This window comes from Gymnoscopelus braueri (genome assembly GCF_963280865.1).
Source record: "Gymnoscopelus braueri genome assembly, chromosome: 14".
Classification (NCBI taxonomy): Eukaryota; Metazoa; Chordata; class Actinopteri; order Myctophiformes; family Myctophidae; genus Gymnoscopelus; species Gymnoscopelus braueri.
Genome location: NC_137619.1, coordinates 34461667 through 34479545, shown reverse-complemented (window position 1 = coordinate 34479545; position 17879 = coordinate 34461667). Strand labels below are relative to the sequence as shown.

Sequence of the window (17879 nt, the reverse complement as noted above, 5' to 3'; positions counted from 1 at the left end):
ATAGAAGTAAAAATAGAATATACTGTAGATGCTAATTTCACAATGAATAGGACATGAAATGACATGAATTGTCATCTTCTCGTTCTACTATTCCCAGTAATTATGCTTAGCTTCTCCACCCATGAGATAATTCTCAGTGGCCAAGGACTAGATTCAAACCTTTAGTTTCTCACTAATTTGCCCAGCTCACTATACTCTGCAGTGGCTCAATGACGGCTGCTCGCTTACATGACCTATAAGAATGAAGTCAGTATAATAGATCCGTATCCTGTCATTGCGTCTTTCTAACTTCTCTCCTCTTTTTCTTTAATGTGTTCTCTCTGTCTCCTTGGCCCAGCTAAACCCGGGGGTCGTGTCAGGTGTCAGTACTTCCCTGCGGTGGACAAGGTGCTTTTTGTGGATGACTACGCAGTGGGATGCAGAAAGGACCTAAATGGCATCCTGCTGCTGGACACGGCCCTGCAGGCCCCCGTGGCCAAGCCTGAGGACATGGTCCAGCTGGAAGTGCCCGTCACAGAGGTAAGCAGGAACTACCCGGCCTTTACTAGTCAAAGTTAGACACACTCATAAGGAAGTTATGTACGTAGATATTCACATTGTTGTTATATGAGTGGATGAAATGTCTTGAGTTCATTGGTGCCAGGCCAGCTTATGATAATGATGGTGGGAGCTCATCTGAAATGAAAAATATATAAAAAGGCCTTATTATGCATAGACAACCCTGCCACATTTACAATAACATTGTACATGTTTTTATGTACCCCCCTTTTTACAGTATTTATATTTGTCCCCCTTACAATCAATCTGTAACGTCTTCTGTCTATGAAATCAAGCCCAAAAGAAGCACCTTCTCCATTCTTTATTTAGTTAGGGTAGACGGGAAACTCAGGGCAGAGATGGGGAAGGACATGCACTCGGGGGCATTTGCAGTGATGTTGACACATTATTACTGCCACGCCCCACCTTCCTGTTCTTTATAATTCTAAAGCAAGGTAACAGCCCAAAATTGATAATTTAACAGCTACTGCAACAGCATCATTTTGACCTTAGCTGGCGAGTTTGCCTATTAGCTTTCTGTCGACTACACATTTTTGCTTCGAGACTGCTATTCTAACAACATGTATCATCTAATAATGCTTGACTGCCCTGTCCAATCTTTAGCTATCGATAGTAAGGTAGGTAGGTAACTAGGTGTACAGTTTGTTACTGAAGCTGCTCTGTATGTATTATATCAATCTGAGAGCCCATTTGGTAAAAAAGGGGCTCTGGCGGCACAGCCTCTTTTTTTTGTTTTTGTTAAACAGGAACTCTGGTTTGGCTCCTCCCCTTTTCAGACCACTTGTTTCCGGGTGTTTCTGTGTTTAGTACTACTAACAACAAAATTATATGTTGAAGGGAGTAGCGCTGACAGATTCTGCTAACAGCAGAATCTGTGTTCGAGCTTAGCTTCATTTGATCAGAACGAATTCGCTTGAATGAGCGCCAGAGCGTCCAGTACGAGAATGGTATAAATAACCGAAAGTAAGATGTAAACAACCGATGGGCCCCTCCCTCCTGGATATTTAAATGAAATTTATGATGTGTGGACGACACGACAAGATAATGTTGCATGCTGTGAACCATCTGACCGCTTTTCTCGCAAAGATATAAATATATGTATTTTTACCTGCTGTAACAGCACAGCAGTTTACACACTGTGTGTGTGATCATGGCAAAAAATGTGGTCCTGCAGACACTTATTTTGGCATGAACTAGTACCACAGAAGAGGTTTTCAGTACTTTGCCAGGTGACTATAAGTCAAACATTTCTTGGACGTAATTCTGTAACCTGCTGGCAAGCATGAATACAAATTAAAAAAGGCTTTAATTGTCAGTGTTTGCTCCAGTGCTTTCCTCCTTCTACACATACCAGTGTTCCTTCCTGAGATGCACCGGACTAGCCTGAATTTAGCTTGAGGCACGGTGGAACCCCTTTGTGCATGAATACAAAGTTTGTTGCTGACTGGTCCAGCAGTTTGCGAGATTAGCTCCGTACACAAGCGCGCACACGCACATGTTGCACACCCTCATAGATGGCTAGCCTCTTGCAGAGCCATACCGAAAAAATATTGTTTAAAGCTGTATTATGTAACAATTCTTTGTCTAAAATTAAATTTTGAGTTGTTATTGTAATGTAACTTATACAATTGGAGTGGTTGTATTTGTTCTTCCTGCTCTTCTGTTTACATTTAGATCCTGTGTCTGGTTTGACACAACCTTTGACATCTTATTTCTGGTTTGACACAAAAAAAAATTATCTGACTTTCAAAATGAAATTTCTCCACTGGGCAAGCAGGCAGGCTATATTGGCTCGGTGGTAAAAAAAAATCAACACAGACCTTCAAATCCAGGTTAGAACAGGAAAGTTACAAGTTTAGGCATATTGAATTAATCTTGCAAGGTTCACCTATTTACCCAAACTCACTTTCTCATGTCAGGTCTTCCATTGCACCATACACACCAATGTGCTGTCATAGCTGGTGATGTGAAATGTGGGGCGTAGTGCTGGAGAACTTTAAACCCTGGACATGTGTCGATATGAGAGGTCTTGATAATCGATACAGTATGGTGAAAAGTAATATTGTGATAGTCAGCTTTATCGAGTTGTTTTGCGCAGCCCTTCCCTGCATTGACAAACTGGCTGCTTGTGGCCATGTCAACAAGTGTCTCTCTCTACTTTGGCCAAATAAAAATGACAATAAATATTAATTTCACCAAAGTGCAACACAAGGATAATGTTGGTGCAAGTAAGACATTTGTTAAAAAAAAACTTTTTACATGCAAAGATTATCAACTACAATCCAAATCAATTGTCACGCTCATTAGGTAGTTTCACTTCACCAGTGGCATGTAGCGATGTGAGCTTTTTCTTGTATAGTCATCCATTGAACACCGCATGGGGATTTGTGCTGCTTCATTCGCAAACTGCACACACTTTGATAGTACAGATGAGATTAGACAGGGAGGCTTGCTGTTATTAGATGTCATGACCATTAGTTTGAGGGCGATAATGTGCCGCACTTGACCAACAACTTATCAGTTCCATGCAAGTGTTAACAAAATTCACAAGTAGAGGGAGCTGAAACGGTTGCAGTTGGTGTGTCAGCAATATTCATATTAATATTTAGATAATTTTATCATGACATGTCCATACTGTATATTACAACACAAGTTGAGAAAGTGACAACCAAGTGTTTATTATGACTGATATTAAATATTAGTTAATATTTGGTATTCTTTATTTGTTGCATCCACTACACAGATGGCCTCCCTCAAACTCAAACTCCTGTCCCAACATACTGTGCCATTGCCATAGTGGCTTTTGATTTTAATTCTTCTGATGGTATTGATGAACCATCAAAAACGAATACGTTTTTTCGGTGTCATTTATATATCGTATTTGACGTCACAACGTCATCGTTTTGACATATTTGAAAACATGTTACCAGTGAGCAGAGTTTTAAAATGTAATACCTCTAGCTGTTTGAGTATTGAGCCTGTGTTTGAGAAGCAAAAAAAGTTTTTATATAAATACATTTGTGAAGACATGTGAAGATTTTATTTATAGAGCGTTCATTTTTGTCAACAGATCGATTCATTTTAAAATCGATGTTCTGCGTTATGTCAAACTGAATTGATGGGTATTTTATCTGTCTTATCCAGTCTTAAGATAAGAGGATGTGCTGGCGCCAATTGGCTGTTCATGACTTTTTGTATTTATAATGTGTGCTGACTGACTGCTTTGTGCTTTTATGTAGCAATTAAAAAATACTATTTATCGAGGAACTGTCCCGATAATTGATGCTGAATCAATGCATCAATTATCGGCAGGCTAATGAATTGCCTGCCTATATTATATTATATTATATAATATTAATACTCTGCATGTTGTCTGAATTCCTTTTTAAATACTGTTTCGGCCCCAAATGGAAAACCTCTGTATATCAAGTTCGACAAGATCGACGCTTTTGATACACAAGGTACAGCGTCAAAAGAATCGGTAGACTGTAAGGAAAAACATGTGATCTGGTTTGACAAACTGCACATTAGTTTCTTATCCACTTAAAGCCTGTGCTACTTTGATTGAAGTCGTCCGGGGGTCTCTACTTGGTCAGCTCCTTTTTTCCTCTTTTCTTATAGCCGAAAATAGCCAATCTACAAGCTCACACGTGGCGTGTTGTAGATCTGCTATTTTCGCCAAGAGTTCGCCTATTATGACACTATCAGAAGAGGGATACTAGGGTTCGAGTGGATAAAACTTTGGTGAATGTCCACACGTGGACAGTGGACACGATGTGACCTTTGAGATTATAGTCAGTTTGATTCATAGGCTGTTGTCATATTTAGAATATACAGACACTTTAAAGCTCGACAACAAGAATGACATGTTTATTCGTTTTATAACAGTGCTACAGCAGACCTTCCTTTAGGCAGTGTTTTTCTGTCTGCTATGTTACATTCCGTCACATGCCTTTATTACACACCAATAATCTAGAGTAAAATCAAATTAGGAACCAGCTATCAAAGCTTTGTCATCAGTTTGGTCTCAGGCAGTGTGCCCAGTGCCGCCTCTATTTCCCCTCTTTTCATTCTGCCATTCCTTCGAGAGTTTGATCCTCTTGTAATCACTCCACAAGCCTTTAGTTTAGAAGATGTGAGTGTGCACTCACAGACAGACCATTATTTGGGCATCACAGCTGAGATGGATGTTTCTCATTGCTATGCTCTGTAAGTGTCTCAGCATATTGATCTTGGCTATACAAACCTGCTTCTGTGAAGCGAAGGCTTACAAAATACATAATAGTTGAGGATCGCAGCATGTTACCCCAGTATAAAGGCACATTATGTATTGGGCACAGTTTGTTTTTGGTATGTTGCACAAGGACAGATTTATGTTGATAGATAACAATCCCTTAAAGTTGTACAATGCAAAATCACAAATAACGATTTTTAGCAACCTCTGCTGGTCACTACCGTCACTGCATACAGTTTCCCTAGTCCTCGATTACCCAGAATTCCATTCGTTTTCACCGGAAGCCGGAAGCGTTTCAAAAAGCGATCTTTTAATTGTTTTATACTATCTACGGATCGTTTCTCTTAGCCAGTGGAGCATTAGTTACCATGAGCTGTGCTTTGTTTTTCTGTTCTTTTTCGATCTCCAAATCCTACATTCTCTTAAAATCAGCGTGAGGTTCCTTTTTGTTAATAGCGCGGTAGTTCCTGGCCAAACAGGAAACCGTTGCGGTAGTTCCTGAGGACGTCGGCCACGACGTCATGACGTTGGCCAGGAACGTCATTTTCCCGGGAAAGTCCCCCCCGTACACGTTCAATAGAAAATATATAAATAAAAGGCTTCCGGGGGTGAAATTCACGGAGTGGGTGTTGTGAAACTTTTGCCACTCGCAAAAGATATACAATTTAACTTTAGTTTTGTTGAAAACGTTACCTAGTATTACTTTAAACTACCAGCAACACTAATGATGAATATTGAATAGCAATGCTTAGTTACTAGTTGAATTGTTCAATCCATGTTGACTGACTGACTTAAAAATTCAGGTAGTCATGACAGTTCTGTACATCAAACCATGCGATGCAGTAGGTTATTTTTGTATGTTGCATTCCGGTATTAATAAAGTTGGGGAGCCAGGTCCCCTACTGGGCTTGGCTTCATTGACTTAGTACTGCATATTGATTTGTCCTGCTCTCATCTTTTCTGCTGCAGGCCTTTTTCCCTGTGGGCTTTGTCCTATCGTGCCTTACATCCATGAGTTTGCATTCATTAATGATGAGCCCTGTGTAACAATGGACACCGCTTAATTTCCACAGAATTTGGGGGAACTTTGGAAAGATTTCTTTCCCACTGTTTTGAGTGTTGCAAAGTGTGACTTATGACTAACTCAAATAAATGTCAGTTGGTCAGAGCTTATTTTTAGATTCCATAACAAGCCTGGTGCACAATGGTATATTATAGAGCGAGGCATGCAGGTCTTGGTAGCAGATTATCGTTAATGCCCATAATGTGTGTCTTGTGTCTGTTTCCACTCCAGGCCCAGCAGATGTTGTCAGCCTGTCAGGAGAAGATTGACGTGTGCAACACGGAAGGATACGACATCTTCATCACCCAGCTCAAAGAAGGCCTGAAGAATACCTCACACGAGACAGCAGCCAATCACAAAGTAGCAAAGGTGAGTCAGACACACCTTTCCTGAGGCATGTTAAATATTTGCTAGATGGGCGTGTGAATGAGGCAGAATGTCCTGATTTCTTTTCAACTTATCTGTGATGAGTTATTGTTTGCTGTTTAGTAAGGTTGGACCGAAAATACTATCTTCCATATTGATTTCTACTAGAGAAAATGTCTAAAATGGTAAAAGAGGAAAAAAAAAGGATCTAATTGAGTTGTTAACTTAATATTTTATACTGCTGGTATCGGCTGTTTGTCGTTATTGCCTGCTGTTGTCAACCAAGGTATGGCTTTGAAGCCGTATCAGACGGTTATGAAACAAAAAAATAATTAAAGGCCCAGTGGGACCGTTTGACACGAATAAATAATATCGCCGTTAGTCTTAAAAGGACTTGGTGCTGCTCAACACTCAGGATAATGTGTCTTCTTCACTGGCTGGTTGTTGCTTTTATTATGTTTGGAAGAAAGCTCAATTTGGTCCAAAGTCGTAGCAGTTTCTTTCACTTTGCAGTTGTGTATTTGGAAGTTCTGTGATGGCAAGCTATGCTGAAAGCTGACATGTGAGCCATGCTGGCTGTTAAATTGATACCACTACCGTCAGTTGAGCTCTTACACGGAATCGGGTCCTTCTGAAGCTTTTATTTTGGCAAGCTGAAAACCGATTGGATGAACTAGGAAATATTAAACATAATGAGGATGTTGTTTGTTAAAGCCAGAGGGCCCATGTGAACCGAGACAAGTCACCGATATTGTTAATAAAGGCTTGCTTCATGGAAACCATCTCAAAAGGGCGCACCCTTACGGAAACAATCCCTTCAATTATTCAAAACCGGTTGTCTCATTAGTGTCTGCGCTGTCAGTGTTACATCATTCCCTACACACAGCTTATAGTAGTATTCTTGCTACAGATGGCAAATTGGAGGGTAATGTAATCACATTAGCGTATGATGCTTATGTGGCATGCTGCATAGTTGGCTGCTAATGTAATCAGTGGCATGACCAAGGAGCTGATAAAGCAGTGGCTGCTTCGCCTAAAGGGGCTTGGCCAGCTGTCAAGACCTGCTGGGTGAGGTGTTGGTACTGGTAACAAAGCTGTCCTGGGGGACGTTATGGTGCTTGTCCCACTGCTTGGAAGCTACTGAGCTAGACTTTTGTTTTTTTTTTGGGATTTCTCAACTAAAATGTTATCAGAAAGTTGGACTGTAAGGTTTAAATGCAGCTCTAGTGTTAGCTTTAACTTAAGCATTGTTAAGCACTGGGCAAGAGGGCAGAGGTTGGGCATCGCTAATATGATGACCAGCTATATTGAAGGGGTTTCGCCAGTGGAAAATGAAGCAAATGGACTTGGAGTTGAATTCTATGCAGTGGAAAAGTGGCTTTAGCTAGGTTATTGGCATTATCCAAGATATGCAAGATACTTGATTAAATTCAAATTCCCTTATTTCCATTGTGGTCCTTTGAGGAGAGATGCAGACAAGTTAGATAATAGCATCAAGCAAGCCACCAATCATCAATAAATAAAAATAAAGAGGTCCAGCCTTAGTGAGTGAGTGGGTTGATTTGGAAGATTGAGTTGCCTGTTGTGCAGAGTCAAACAGCCAAATAGCTGTTAGTATTGAGGCTTGAGCTATAGCTGTTTGTGTATAGCTGAACAAACAAATAAAAGGTGCTGCACAGGTCGTCACAGAGCAGACCCCCCAAACAGAAATGAGAAATGACCACTTGCGTCCTCCAGTTTGACTGACTAAAAGCAAGAAATCTATTTAGCCTTTCTACATGAAGCACCGCAGAGAGAGAGAAGAGCGAGGGGAGGGGGCAATTTATCTTTCTTCGGTAATGTGCACAAACGCTTTCCTGTTCAACAGCGGCATTGCTGTGTTTGGAAGCCTGACTGCAGTCTGCAAACACACACACACACACACACACATCGCTGACTCTACAGACCTCTTTGGCATATTAATAACCACAGCTGGGCAGGGGGAACAAGCAGAGCTCCTGTCCTGATACCCATCACCCCTTCTTAAAACCAATTGAAAAGTAGTAAAACAAGTCAAAGGTGCGTGGCCATCAGTGTAAACCCATGCATTACGCTATCAGTTTAACTATCAATGTGTTCCATGAGATCCGAGCCAAATCGCAAGGGATTCTCCCCCAGTCTGCTCATCCTGCTTCTACTGCAAAGCTTAGATTTATCCCCCCCGCCATGGGTCAGGCTGCCAGGAGGCACCCTCTCTCGCTGCCTTCCTGTTGGCACTGCCAGGCGCAAGAGTTACTTCTGCAGCAAATCACCCTCATCACCACACAACTTTCCAGGCTGCCAGTCTTTCTGCCCTGCTAGGTTGCCCTCTCTGAGGCTTCAGAGCCAACCCTCACAAAAGTGCCTCAATGACAGAATCATGCGCTGTCAAGGAGTCACCAATTTTCCCACCCTAGCAGCAGTGCTGCTCTTAAAAGTCTAAAAATGTTATTGACTGCTTGGCCACAGATGGCTAAACGTTTTTGTGACAAACCTTGAGCCATCTTGGATAAATATAGAAAACTAAAAATGAAAATATTGTTTGTTTAAAAGTACATTTTGTTGGTGTACAACAGATCATCTGATAGATATTGTATAATAAACCAACATCACCATTGTGATCTCCCAAGTTATGATTCTATAACGAATGCGTCTTATTATTTGATATCATAAGAATGGCAGGGACATTATGATACCCGGACCACAAATAATCGTCAAATTAACACGGCACCAAGTATGATCAAAGGTACGCCATACTGTGTGCGTCATTGCCTACTCTTAGCTGTACCACCACTAGTATCACTCGGACGTGGATTTTGACAGTTTGCTCCCAGGACATGGAGAACCAGGCCAGTGGACACATGCCCACAGGAAAAGCCAACCAATCAGACAGACGGTAAACCTCTCAGGCCTCTACGTCGCATCCTTTTTGCCCCATTTCATTCAGCATACATGTCCATTTTGCCTCAGTAGACTTGAATTAAAGGCTAGTCACTTATTTTTTCCCCTGTGGTTTTCTTTCTTCCCACCCCTTTCTTGTAGACTTCTACCTAATGTCCAACACAGGGCCAGTAAGGGCTGGTACCACTGGCAGTTTTCCCTGCTGCCTGACCACTTTCTTTGGCGCCGGGCCAACTTGTGCTGCTATAACAATCAGCATGTGTCCCGGCTGATGGATTTCCCTTTTAACTTTCCCACTGACCTCTCCAGGAGCGCTAGCGCATACGTAGTCCACAGGATGGGAGAATATTGAAATATTGACTTGGCTGATATTGGATATTTTAAAGAAAACACATTGACTCTTTTTGGTTATAAAGGATGATTCCTTTTCTGCTCCCCTGTGTTGTCAGGATTGTGTATCCCCACTGCATTGTATGATGAAAGAGGTTTTATTATGATTTGGTATTATGATGCCTTTCTTGATCTCATTTTAGCTGTCCTGCTTTTACCCGGTCAGATAATCCTTCATCTGTGCCTCTCTCGCGCTGTAACAGTCTCACACTCATCCTCTCTCGTTCCTGCTTCTTTCCCATTTCAGTTGTTTTTAATGTTTTACTTTTTCCCTCCCCTTCTTTCTCCAGTGGGCAACAGTGACCTTCCATCTGCCTCACCATGTGCTGAAGCTGGTGGCCGGTGCCATCGTCAACGAGCTGAAGAAGATCAACCAGAACGTGGCTGCCTTGTCCGTGGCCTCGTCCATGTTGGACAGGCTCTCCTACCTCTTGTCCAGCGCTAGGCCAGAGCTTGGGGTCGGCCCCGGGCGTTCTGTAGATAGGTATGGATGAATACACTGATGGAAATGGTACATTAGATTCTAAAGCCTAGTTTATAGTTTGTCGTACGATGGTATCACTCACCGAAAATAGCCGATCTACAAGCTCGCAAGGAAGCTTAAGGAGGAAACATACAGTACCACAGAAAAGGTTGTTTTACTCTCAAAATATGTTCTTTTTCATCAAGAGATCAAGTACTAAGATTGTCTGTTATTAAGTGTATCGAGGGTAACTTCAGATGGGTAAAGATACGTTTAATGTAGGCAATGCTGCAAGGGAAATTAACTTGCCGATCAACATGAAGAGAACCCTAAATACAAAGATACATGTCACACAATACAGTTTATGCGCATGTCACATCATACTGACACCTAACACTTGTAGCTTGTGTTTCAGGTCACTGATGTACAGTGAAGCTAACAGGAGGGAGACATTCACATCATGGCCTCATGCAGGCTACAGGTGGGCTCAGCCTGATCCCATGGCCCAAGCAGGATTCTACCACCAGGTAGGCTCTTGGATGTCTCACTGCCCTCTTTGCCTAGATCTGCTGCTCTACAGCAGCAAATTAATTTGAAATATAACACTAATTCACTGTATATACATGCATGCCCTACCGTGCATACAATATGGGCGTGCTGCATAAGGAACTGAGCAGTTTATTACGGTGTGGCTCTGAAGAAGTCTGTGTCTGTGATTCAGGGGCTAATCTCTAACCGATCAGCACCAGATTTTTTTTGTGCGCGCTGCCAGTATTTCACATAACTGTCGCGTTTTATATATATTTGAAATATTTCACTTACATTTTATAATGGAAGTAAGTGGCGGACCTGGCTGAAACCTTGCCCGAATATGGAGTCATCGTAGTACTAACCAGAGCATGTGAGCGGAGCTGGAGGATTTTTAACGTAGCGGGAGTGGGTTTATAAAATGGTAGGAGCGATCTCGGAGCGAGCAACATGAGCAAATAGCGAGCGTGACAACAGCCCCCTGAAGCGTGGAGCGGCATTTCCCCCCGCTCCACTCCGCTCACATGCTCTGGTACTGACATCATGGTATTGACGAGTAATTTGTGACTGACATCAAAGACTGGCCACATGAAGCTTGAGATCCACATGGAAGCCACACCGTTATTAGCCCCGTCTAGTTTGTACTGTGCATGGTGACATGTTTCAATTTGGAGAAAGATCATGCAGTCAGGAAAAGAACAAAGCAATGTGTTTTACTTTGATGTTACCGTGCATGTACCGTCTAGGGCCTAGGCTATATAGAATATATACATGGCACAGAACCAGACCGTCGTTACATGTTAACTTTCGAGATTTGCTTTTTTAAAGTTTTCATTTTCATTTAGCCCAGTAGCAAAAAGGGAATAGGCACATAAAAATATAGTATAACGGGTGTAAAATTATAAAAAATATAATTGTGTCAAAGTAGAGACTCCATGCAACATCGTATCATGAAAATGCCATCAATTTATTAACTCTTTCAGTGCCAATGAAATAAAAAAAAATATTGCAAACTTTGCCAACTTTTTTCTTTTTTGTTTTTCAAAGAAAAAAAAAAGTGCTTAGGAAGCGAGATACAGCCTTTTTCAGTTATAGGTTAAACAAAGAGTGGATGGAGCTGCAAATCTTCAGATAATGATATCTTGGGTTCTGAACATTTTTTTCCAAAAAAAAACCTCAGTGCCAGAACTTCTCGTTCTGGCACTGAGGGTATAACCCTAAAACTCGGGATAACTCGGGGCCTGGCACTGAGAGAGTTAATTAAGCTTTAATTAACATGTTCTAAAGAAGGTCATGTACAGAGAATCTCAACTAATAAATAATATTGTTTTCAATACATGTTCTGAAGAAGATCTTGTACCGTCTGCTCAACTAATAAATCGATGGTGTTTGCATTACTGTGTTGCATGGAGTCTCTACTTGATATACCGTATTTTCTTTTAGCCCAGAGTCAAGAGATTGTAGCCATGGAGATGCCACCTCTTGTTAAGCTTGGATGAATTGCTGTCATGCAATAAGCTTGGTGCTCCGTTGCCAAGGTGTCCTCACAAAAAAAATTAAGCAATAAATGTAATTTAGGTCGTCTGTGTTTGTCAGCAGCTAGATTGATGAATATAGATTATCTCCCGTGCAGCGAAGATGGACTGGATGATAATTTGTTGATCACATACTTTTGAACGTTTGATCTGACTCGTAGCGTGCAGCCTGCTTTTTATCTAGCTTTACAGCTGTCTGTTTGGGCTATCAAAAGAACGCACAGCACCACTGATTCAGCATGGTTAGTACCAAAAGTTCCCGGCTGAGTCAGTTGGTAGTCCAGAGGGCAAAAAAAGCATGCCATGTCTTCCTGTACCGTGCATGCAGGTAATGTGGAGAAGCTCCAAAAGCCAACAAGATAATACAGAGCAAGTTTGTCAGAGATGTTTGACATGCTGAGTTCCTCCCCACTGCGAGGTCGCTCATGTGACAGTTCAGCGTGCAGTGGCACTTTAGCTTGTGCTTTTGTGTTGAGTGAGTGCATTTCTATGACTCTGTAATTCTCAGTTTCTCTCTTATGTGCTGCAGCCTGCCTCCACAGGTGATGACAGAGCCATGTGTTTCACCTGCAGCGTGTGTCTAGTCTGTTGGGAGCCTACAGATGAGCCATGGTAATAATAATAACAATAAATAATAATTTGGATTCTTTTTTGTTGCCTAATTGGCTGAAATTGGCAACCCACCTGAAAAGGTTTAGCTTTGTCCATGTTCTTCTTTCAATACATTTTTTACATCAAAGTCCCTGATACACATCAAACTAACGTAACTCAACCCTTCTCTCTGAACTCCTCCTCCCCCAGGTCAGAGCACGAGCGACATTCCCCCAACTGTCCATTTGTGAAGGGCGAGCACACGCAGAATGTGCCACTGTCGGTGACGCTGGCCACCAGCCCGGCCCAGTTCCCCAGTAGCCCTGATGGCTCAGACAAGATCGCGTGTTACGGCTTTGGCAGCTGTCCCCACTTCCTGGCAGCCGCCACAAAGAGGGGCAAGATCTGCATCTGGGATGTGTCCAAGATGATGAAGGTACGATTAGATTTATTGAAACAACAAAAAAAGATTTGTCCAGCTTTATGTTGTCTTGTCACAAAAAAAGAAGAAAATAATGCTATTATCTAGACAAGATGATCCAAGTATACATTTTTCACAAGTGGGATAGCAAGTCAGTTTCATTTATATAGGAGATTACATACACAAAATAAGAAAATTTCAAAAACTCAAAAACAAAATCCATCTATCCATGTTTCTGGTGCTGTTCAGGTGCACTTGAAGTTTGAGATCAACCCATATGACCCGGCCATCCTGAGGCAGTTGATCCTGTGTGGCAGTGAGCAGAGCCAGCAGACACTTGCAGAGGCCCAGAGACCAACCCTGGCCTGGCTGGAGGACTCCTCCTCCTGCTCTGATCTCCCCAAACTAGAAGGAGACAGGTAACAAACGCATGCACACACACACACACACACACACACACACACACACACACACACACACACACACACACACACAAACATAGTGTTTGGCAAACAAGTTTTGTCCATTTCTCATGTTTTAAGTTGCGCTGATTGGTCTGCTGCTATTTCAGACCTAGGTGACATTAGTTGTTTATCACAGTCTGTTGTCTTCCCATGCCTTCTGTTCCAGTGATGACCAGTTGGAGGACTCAGACAGTGAAGACCATTCCAGATCAGAGTCAATCACAGGTATTGAGACTTGATATGTATCTTTACATGCTCTCTAAGATCCTATAATGGGTTTTGGATTGTTAATCTCCAATACATCATTCCTTGTATAATGAACCTGCTTTTAGTGGCTCTTCAATCTGGGTCCTGGGCTGAAAATGTGTACAACCCTCTTTCCTTCTGCCTTCAGGCCAGCCTTCCCAGCGGGAGAGCATGGAGGTGAGCCTGGGAGTGACTGCATTGAGTGTGCTGCAGCAGCCAGAGAAGCTCCAGTGGGAGGTGGTGGCCAGCGTGCTGGAGGACACTGTCAAAGACCTGGAGGAGCTGGGGGCCAACCCCCATGGGTTGGCCAAGGGCCACGGTCACGACAAGACCAAGGACAAGATCTCTGAGCATCACAACATTCCCTTCCCCTGCCTTCTGGCTGGAGGGCTGCTCAGCTACCGCTCGGCAGCCAGCTCCCCGCTGGCCGGACCCCCACCACCTGCCCCAGCTTCAGGCCGCAGGACCATGGACGGTCCCCTTAGGACTCAGAGCCCTGAGCCTATCCACACTGGGTCCCTACAGGACCAGGGCCCCATGGAAATAGAGACCTGCAACCCCCCAACGGCTGCCCCAGACCTGGGCTCCCCCAGCCTAGCTGGATCCCTACCTCTGAGTCCTTCCACCCTACCGGTCGTGCGCAGGACTATGCCCGTGCTGCTGCTCTACAGCATCAAGGAGCTGGACGACAAGTCGTCCGGAAAGGTGTTCACTCAGATGAACAATCTAATGAGCAAGGGTCTCCACGAGGAGGGCTTCACTGTCCCGCAGATCATCGAGATGGAGTTTGACACGCACGAGCAGCTCCTTCTCCAGGACCCCCCTATCACTTACATCCAACAGTTTGCCGATGCTACTGCTAACCTCGGGGGACTGGACGGTCACGTGGACAAGTGGAGCACCCTGGCTGCAGCCACCGCCTCTGCCCTGCCCCGGCCGGGAGCCCTGGTACAATGCCTGAGGCTGCCCAAACAGCTTGAAGAGGAGAATCTGTATGTGGACTCCATTACTCCCTGTTGGGACGGTGTGCACCTCCTGGTAGGCCTACAGCCATGTGGCGTTGAGTCTCTCAGCGCCATCAATCAAGTAGAGGCTCTCAACAACCTCAACCGCCTGCACTCGGCCCTCTGCAGCCGGCGCAAAGGTGACTCCATCCACCCTATGGCCAATGGGGTAGAGGCCCATCACCACCACCCGGGAGGCACGCCTCCCCAGACACCTCTTATCCTCCCCCCGGCTGACCAACAGCAGCAGCAGAGGTCCCTGGGCGGTGGGAGCGGAGGGGGCTATCTGGCTCTCTACAAGCTCAACTACTCCACGCGCATCGTCACTTTGGACGACGAGCCCATCAAGGTGCAGCACATCCAGGACCCGCGTGACGCCGTCACCTCTCTCATACTGCTGCCTCCAGACGTGCTGGACGGCAGGGAGGATGACAGTGAGGAGCCCACAGAGGAGGCTCTCCCACCCGGACCCAGAAACTGCAATGCTGCCTTTGGGACCGGCATTGGCCCATTGGGCGGGACTGCCTCAACCAGCGCCGCTGGTACATCCACCTCCACCAAAGAGAACAAGCGGATGGAGGTGTCAGGCCTGGGACACTTAGTTGTGACCACACAAGCGGGGAACATTATGATCCTGGACTTGTCGACTTTGGAAGTCCTGGCCAAGGTGGAGGCACCCAAGAAGGAGGGGTCAGCAGAAGAGACGGACCCCTTCGTCTCAGTCACTTATTGTTCTGGGACCGACCGCCTTTGTGCCTGCACAAAAGGTGAGCACCATTCTGACTTGTCTTATGTTGATGGAATGGCTATATGAAATCAGTGTTGATATTTGTGACTGGATGGGTGGTAACTCGGATTGAAATAACACTATGAAAAGTTAGCGTTTGGGGAGAAATGAAAAATCATCATCTTGGCGTGTCTGGTTGTTCATCGCTTTTTTCCCCTCCTGTCTTTGGTGTCATATTGCACAGATGAGATGCCACAAAGCGTGGCATCAACTACGCCTAATTTTCACGCTTGCTGAAAGTAACTGAATTCAGATACAAACTGTTTTTGTTGAAAACCAGTTAGCTGCAATCCATAACTTTGTCTCACCAGGGATTCAAATCCTGGTCCCCTGTGCGAGCGCCAACATTTTTACTGTTGAGCTATTTGGGAAGGTGACTCGTTTCCATTTCATTTTCCTTTTGTCAACCATGTCCTACCATATTTAGATCCTAACACAGGATCTAAATGTCTTAATAGAAGAGCAGGGTATAAGTCATATTAACACATCCACTGCCAAGGGCTAATCTCATAATGTACTCACCAGTGCCAAGGTGTTTTTGTTGTTTTTTTGTTTTTTTCATGTCGCCATAGATCTTGTTAAAATCCTTAAGATTGAGCGCTACACAGTCTGTTTACATCCGCGAGATCTCCCTGTATCTCCCAGTGAAAACCACGTGTCAAACGGGGCATCCATGTTTGAGTTAGAGCGGATTACGTTAAACAGTGAAATGCGAGGAGAAAAAACTACAGGAAGAGAATTGAGTTTCAGTTTCGTCTGTAGAACGAGGGCGGGCGTGATCGTGAAAACCGGATCCCAAATAATTCTATTTCCTGTCATCAAACCGGAAACGGAAGTGGATCAAAAAAATTCCGAAAGTGCACCCGGACCGCGCATGCGCGAAAAGACCGCAGCCCGTAGGGCTACGGTCTCGGCGCTTAACAGTTGGATTTAACGGCCCGTAGGACTACGGTCTTGGCAGTTAATGTGTTAACATAGTCTACCATAGAGATTGGATAAAATAATGTCTTATTCACTAAAGAAGTTATGGATTGCAGCTTTACAAAGGAAACTAGCCTTCTATAAAAAAGGTCGGTATATGTGTTTGTCCGAAGCTAATCTTAGAAACCACTAGACTAGACTTACCAGCACCAAATTTATTGTGCACACTGCCAGCATTCTAATTCCATTTTATTATAAATTAAATATGCAACTTACATTTTATAATGGAAGTCAAAGGGGCTTTGATCGGGCTGCAAATTATTTGTCATATTATGTCATAGATACGTCATAGATGACTGATGTCACGGGCTGGCCAAAGTCTGATATCCACATTGGAGCCACGCCGTTTCCATTTTTGATGTATAAAACAGACTTTGTTGGCACATCCCCCTCCATATTATGTGTCACATAAAAACTCGAATGTGTTCATATTTGTCTGCCCTTTAACTGCCTTATGGATTCTAAATGTCACCACAGGAATAGTAAATGGTGCAGAAAACCGGTCCCTTATTTCCAGACCTCATTAGGTAAAGGGTTATTTTTAGGATTAGGGAGGAGATAAGGTTAGAATTGTGTTTAAGAGTATGGTTTGGCATGTTGTAGCGAGTGACATACCACCTTCTGGTGCTGAGTGAAATTTAAGTGGGAGTGAAAAAGCAGCACATGGCTATAATTTAATGAAATTGCATCCTTAGAAAGTTAGTGTCTGTGTGTGTGCACAGCCACACACACACACACAGGGGAATTCCATTTTCCCTGAAATCCTTTAAGATTTATGGCAGCAGAGGAATTAAACTGATGTCATGTTGTTTGCAGGCTCAGCAAAGGGACTGCTCACTTTAGAGAGGAGTTGCAGAACTTATTAGTTTTTTCAAGTCTTAATTACCTGTTGCTGTTTGCCCCTATAGAACATATCGTTGCTGTCGGGCAGAAACCTATCTACTTTATTATGCTACAGCGTCACACAAAAGCATCAATTGAGCTTGTAGATCTGCTACTTTGGCCGTTTTTGAATTTGAATCCTGAAAAGTAACATTTTTGAGACGTATGAGTTTCGACAGAGACAATGTATATATATTAGGGGCGGAAATCGCTAGGTACCATTCGATTCCGAGGGCTACGATTCGATTATATTCCGACTATTGCAATTCGAGATGCATTGCGATTAATTTACTTCCATTATATTTTATTGATAATAAAAACAAATGGAAGAGATGCGTCACTGTCAACTGTAGAGATGCACCGAATGCAAAATCCTTGGCCGATACCGATTACCGTTTTTTTAAAAGTCTGACCTGCCGATACCGGTTTTACCGATACCGATATTCT

General features: G+C 43.5%; 1 protein-coding gene across 11 annotated transcripts in view; it reads left to right on the top strand.

Annotated features, from left to right (window-relative positions):
- birc6 (baculoviral IAP repeat containing 6) overlaps positions 1-17879 on the top strand; it is a 150424-nt gene that overhangs the window by 4980 nt on the left and 127565 nt on the right. For all 11 annotated transcript variants that reach the window (XM_080450167.1, XM_080450172.1, XM_080450166.1 and 8 more), the window contains exons 2-10: positions 338-519; positions 6087-6224; positions 9821-10014; positions 10409-10520; positions 12586-12668; positions 12858-13083; positions 13318-13487; positions 13699-13757; positions 13927-15549. In XM_080450167.1, coding sequence (XP_080306293.1) covers positions 338-519; positions 6087-6224; positions 9821-10014; positions 10409-10520; positions 12586-12668; positions 12858-13083; positions 13318-13487; positions 13699-13757; positions 13927-15549 — 2787 coding nt within the window. The remainder of the gene's footprint in view (positions 1-337; positions 520-6086; positions 6225-9820; positions 10015-10408; positions 10521-12585; positions 12669-12857; positions 13084-13317; positions 13488-13698; positions 13758-13926; positions 15550-17879) is intronic.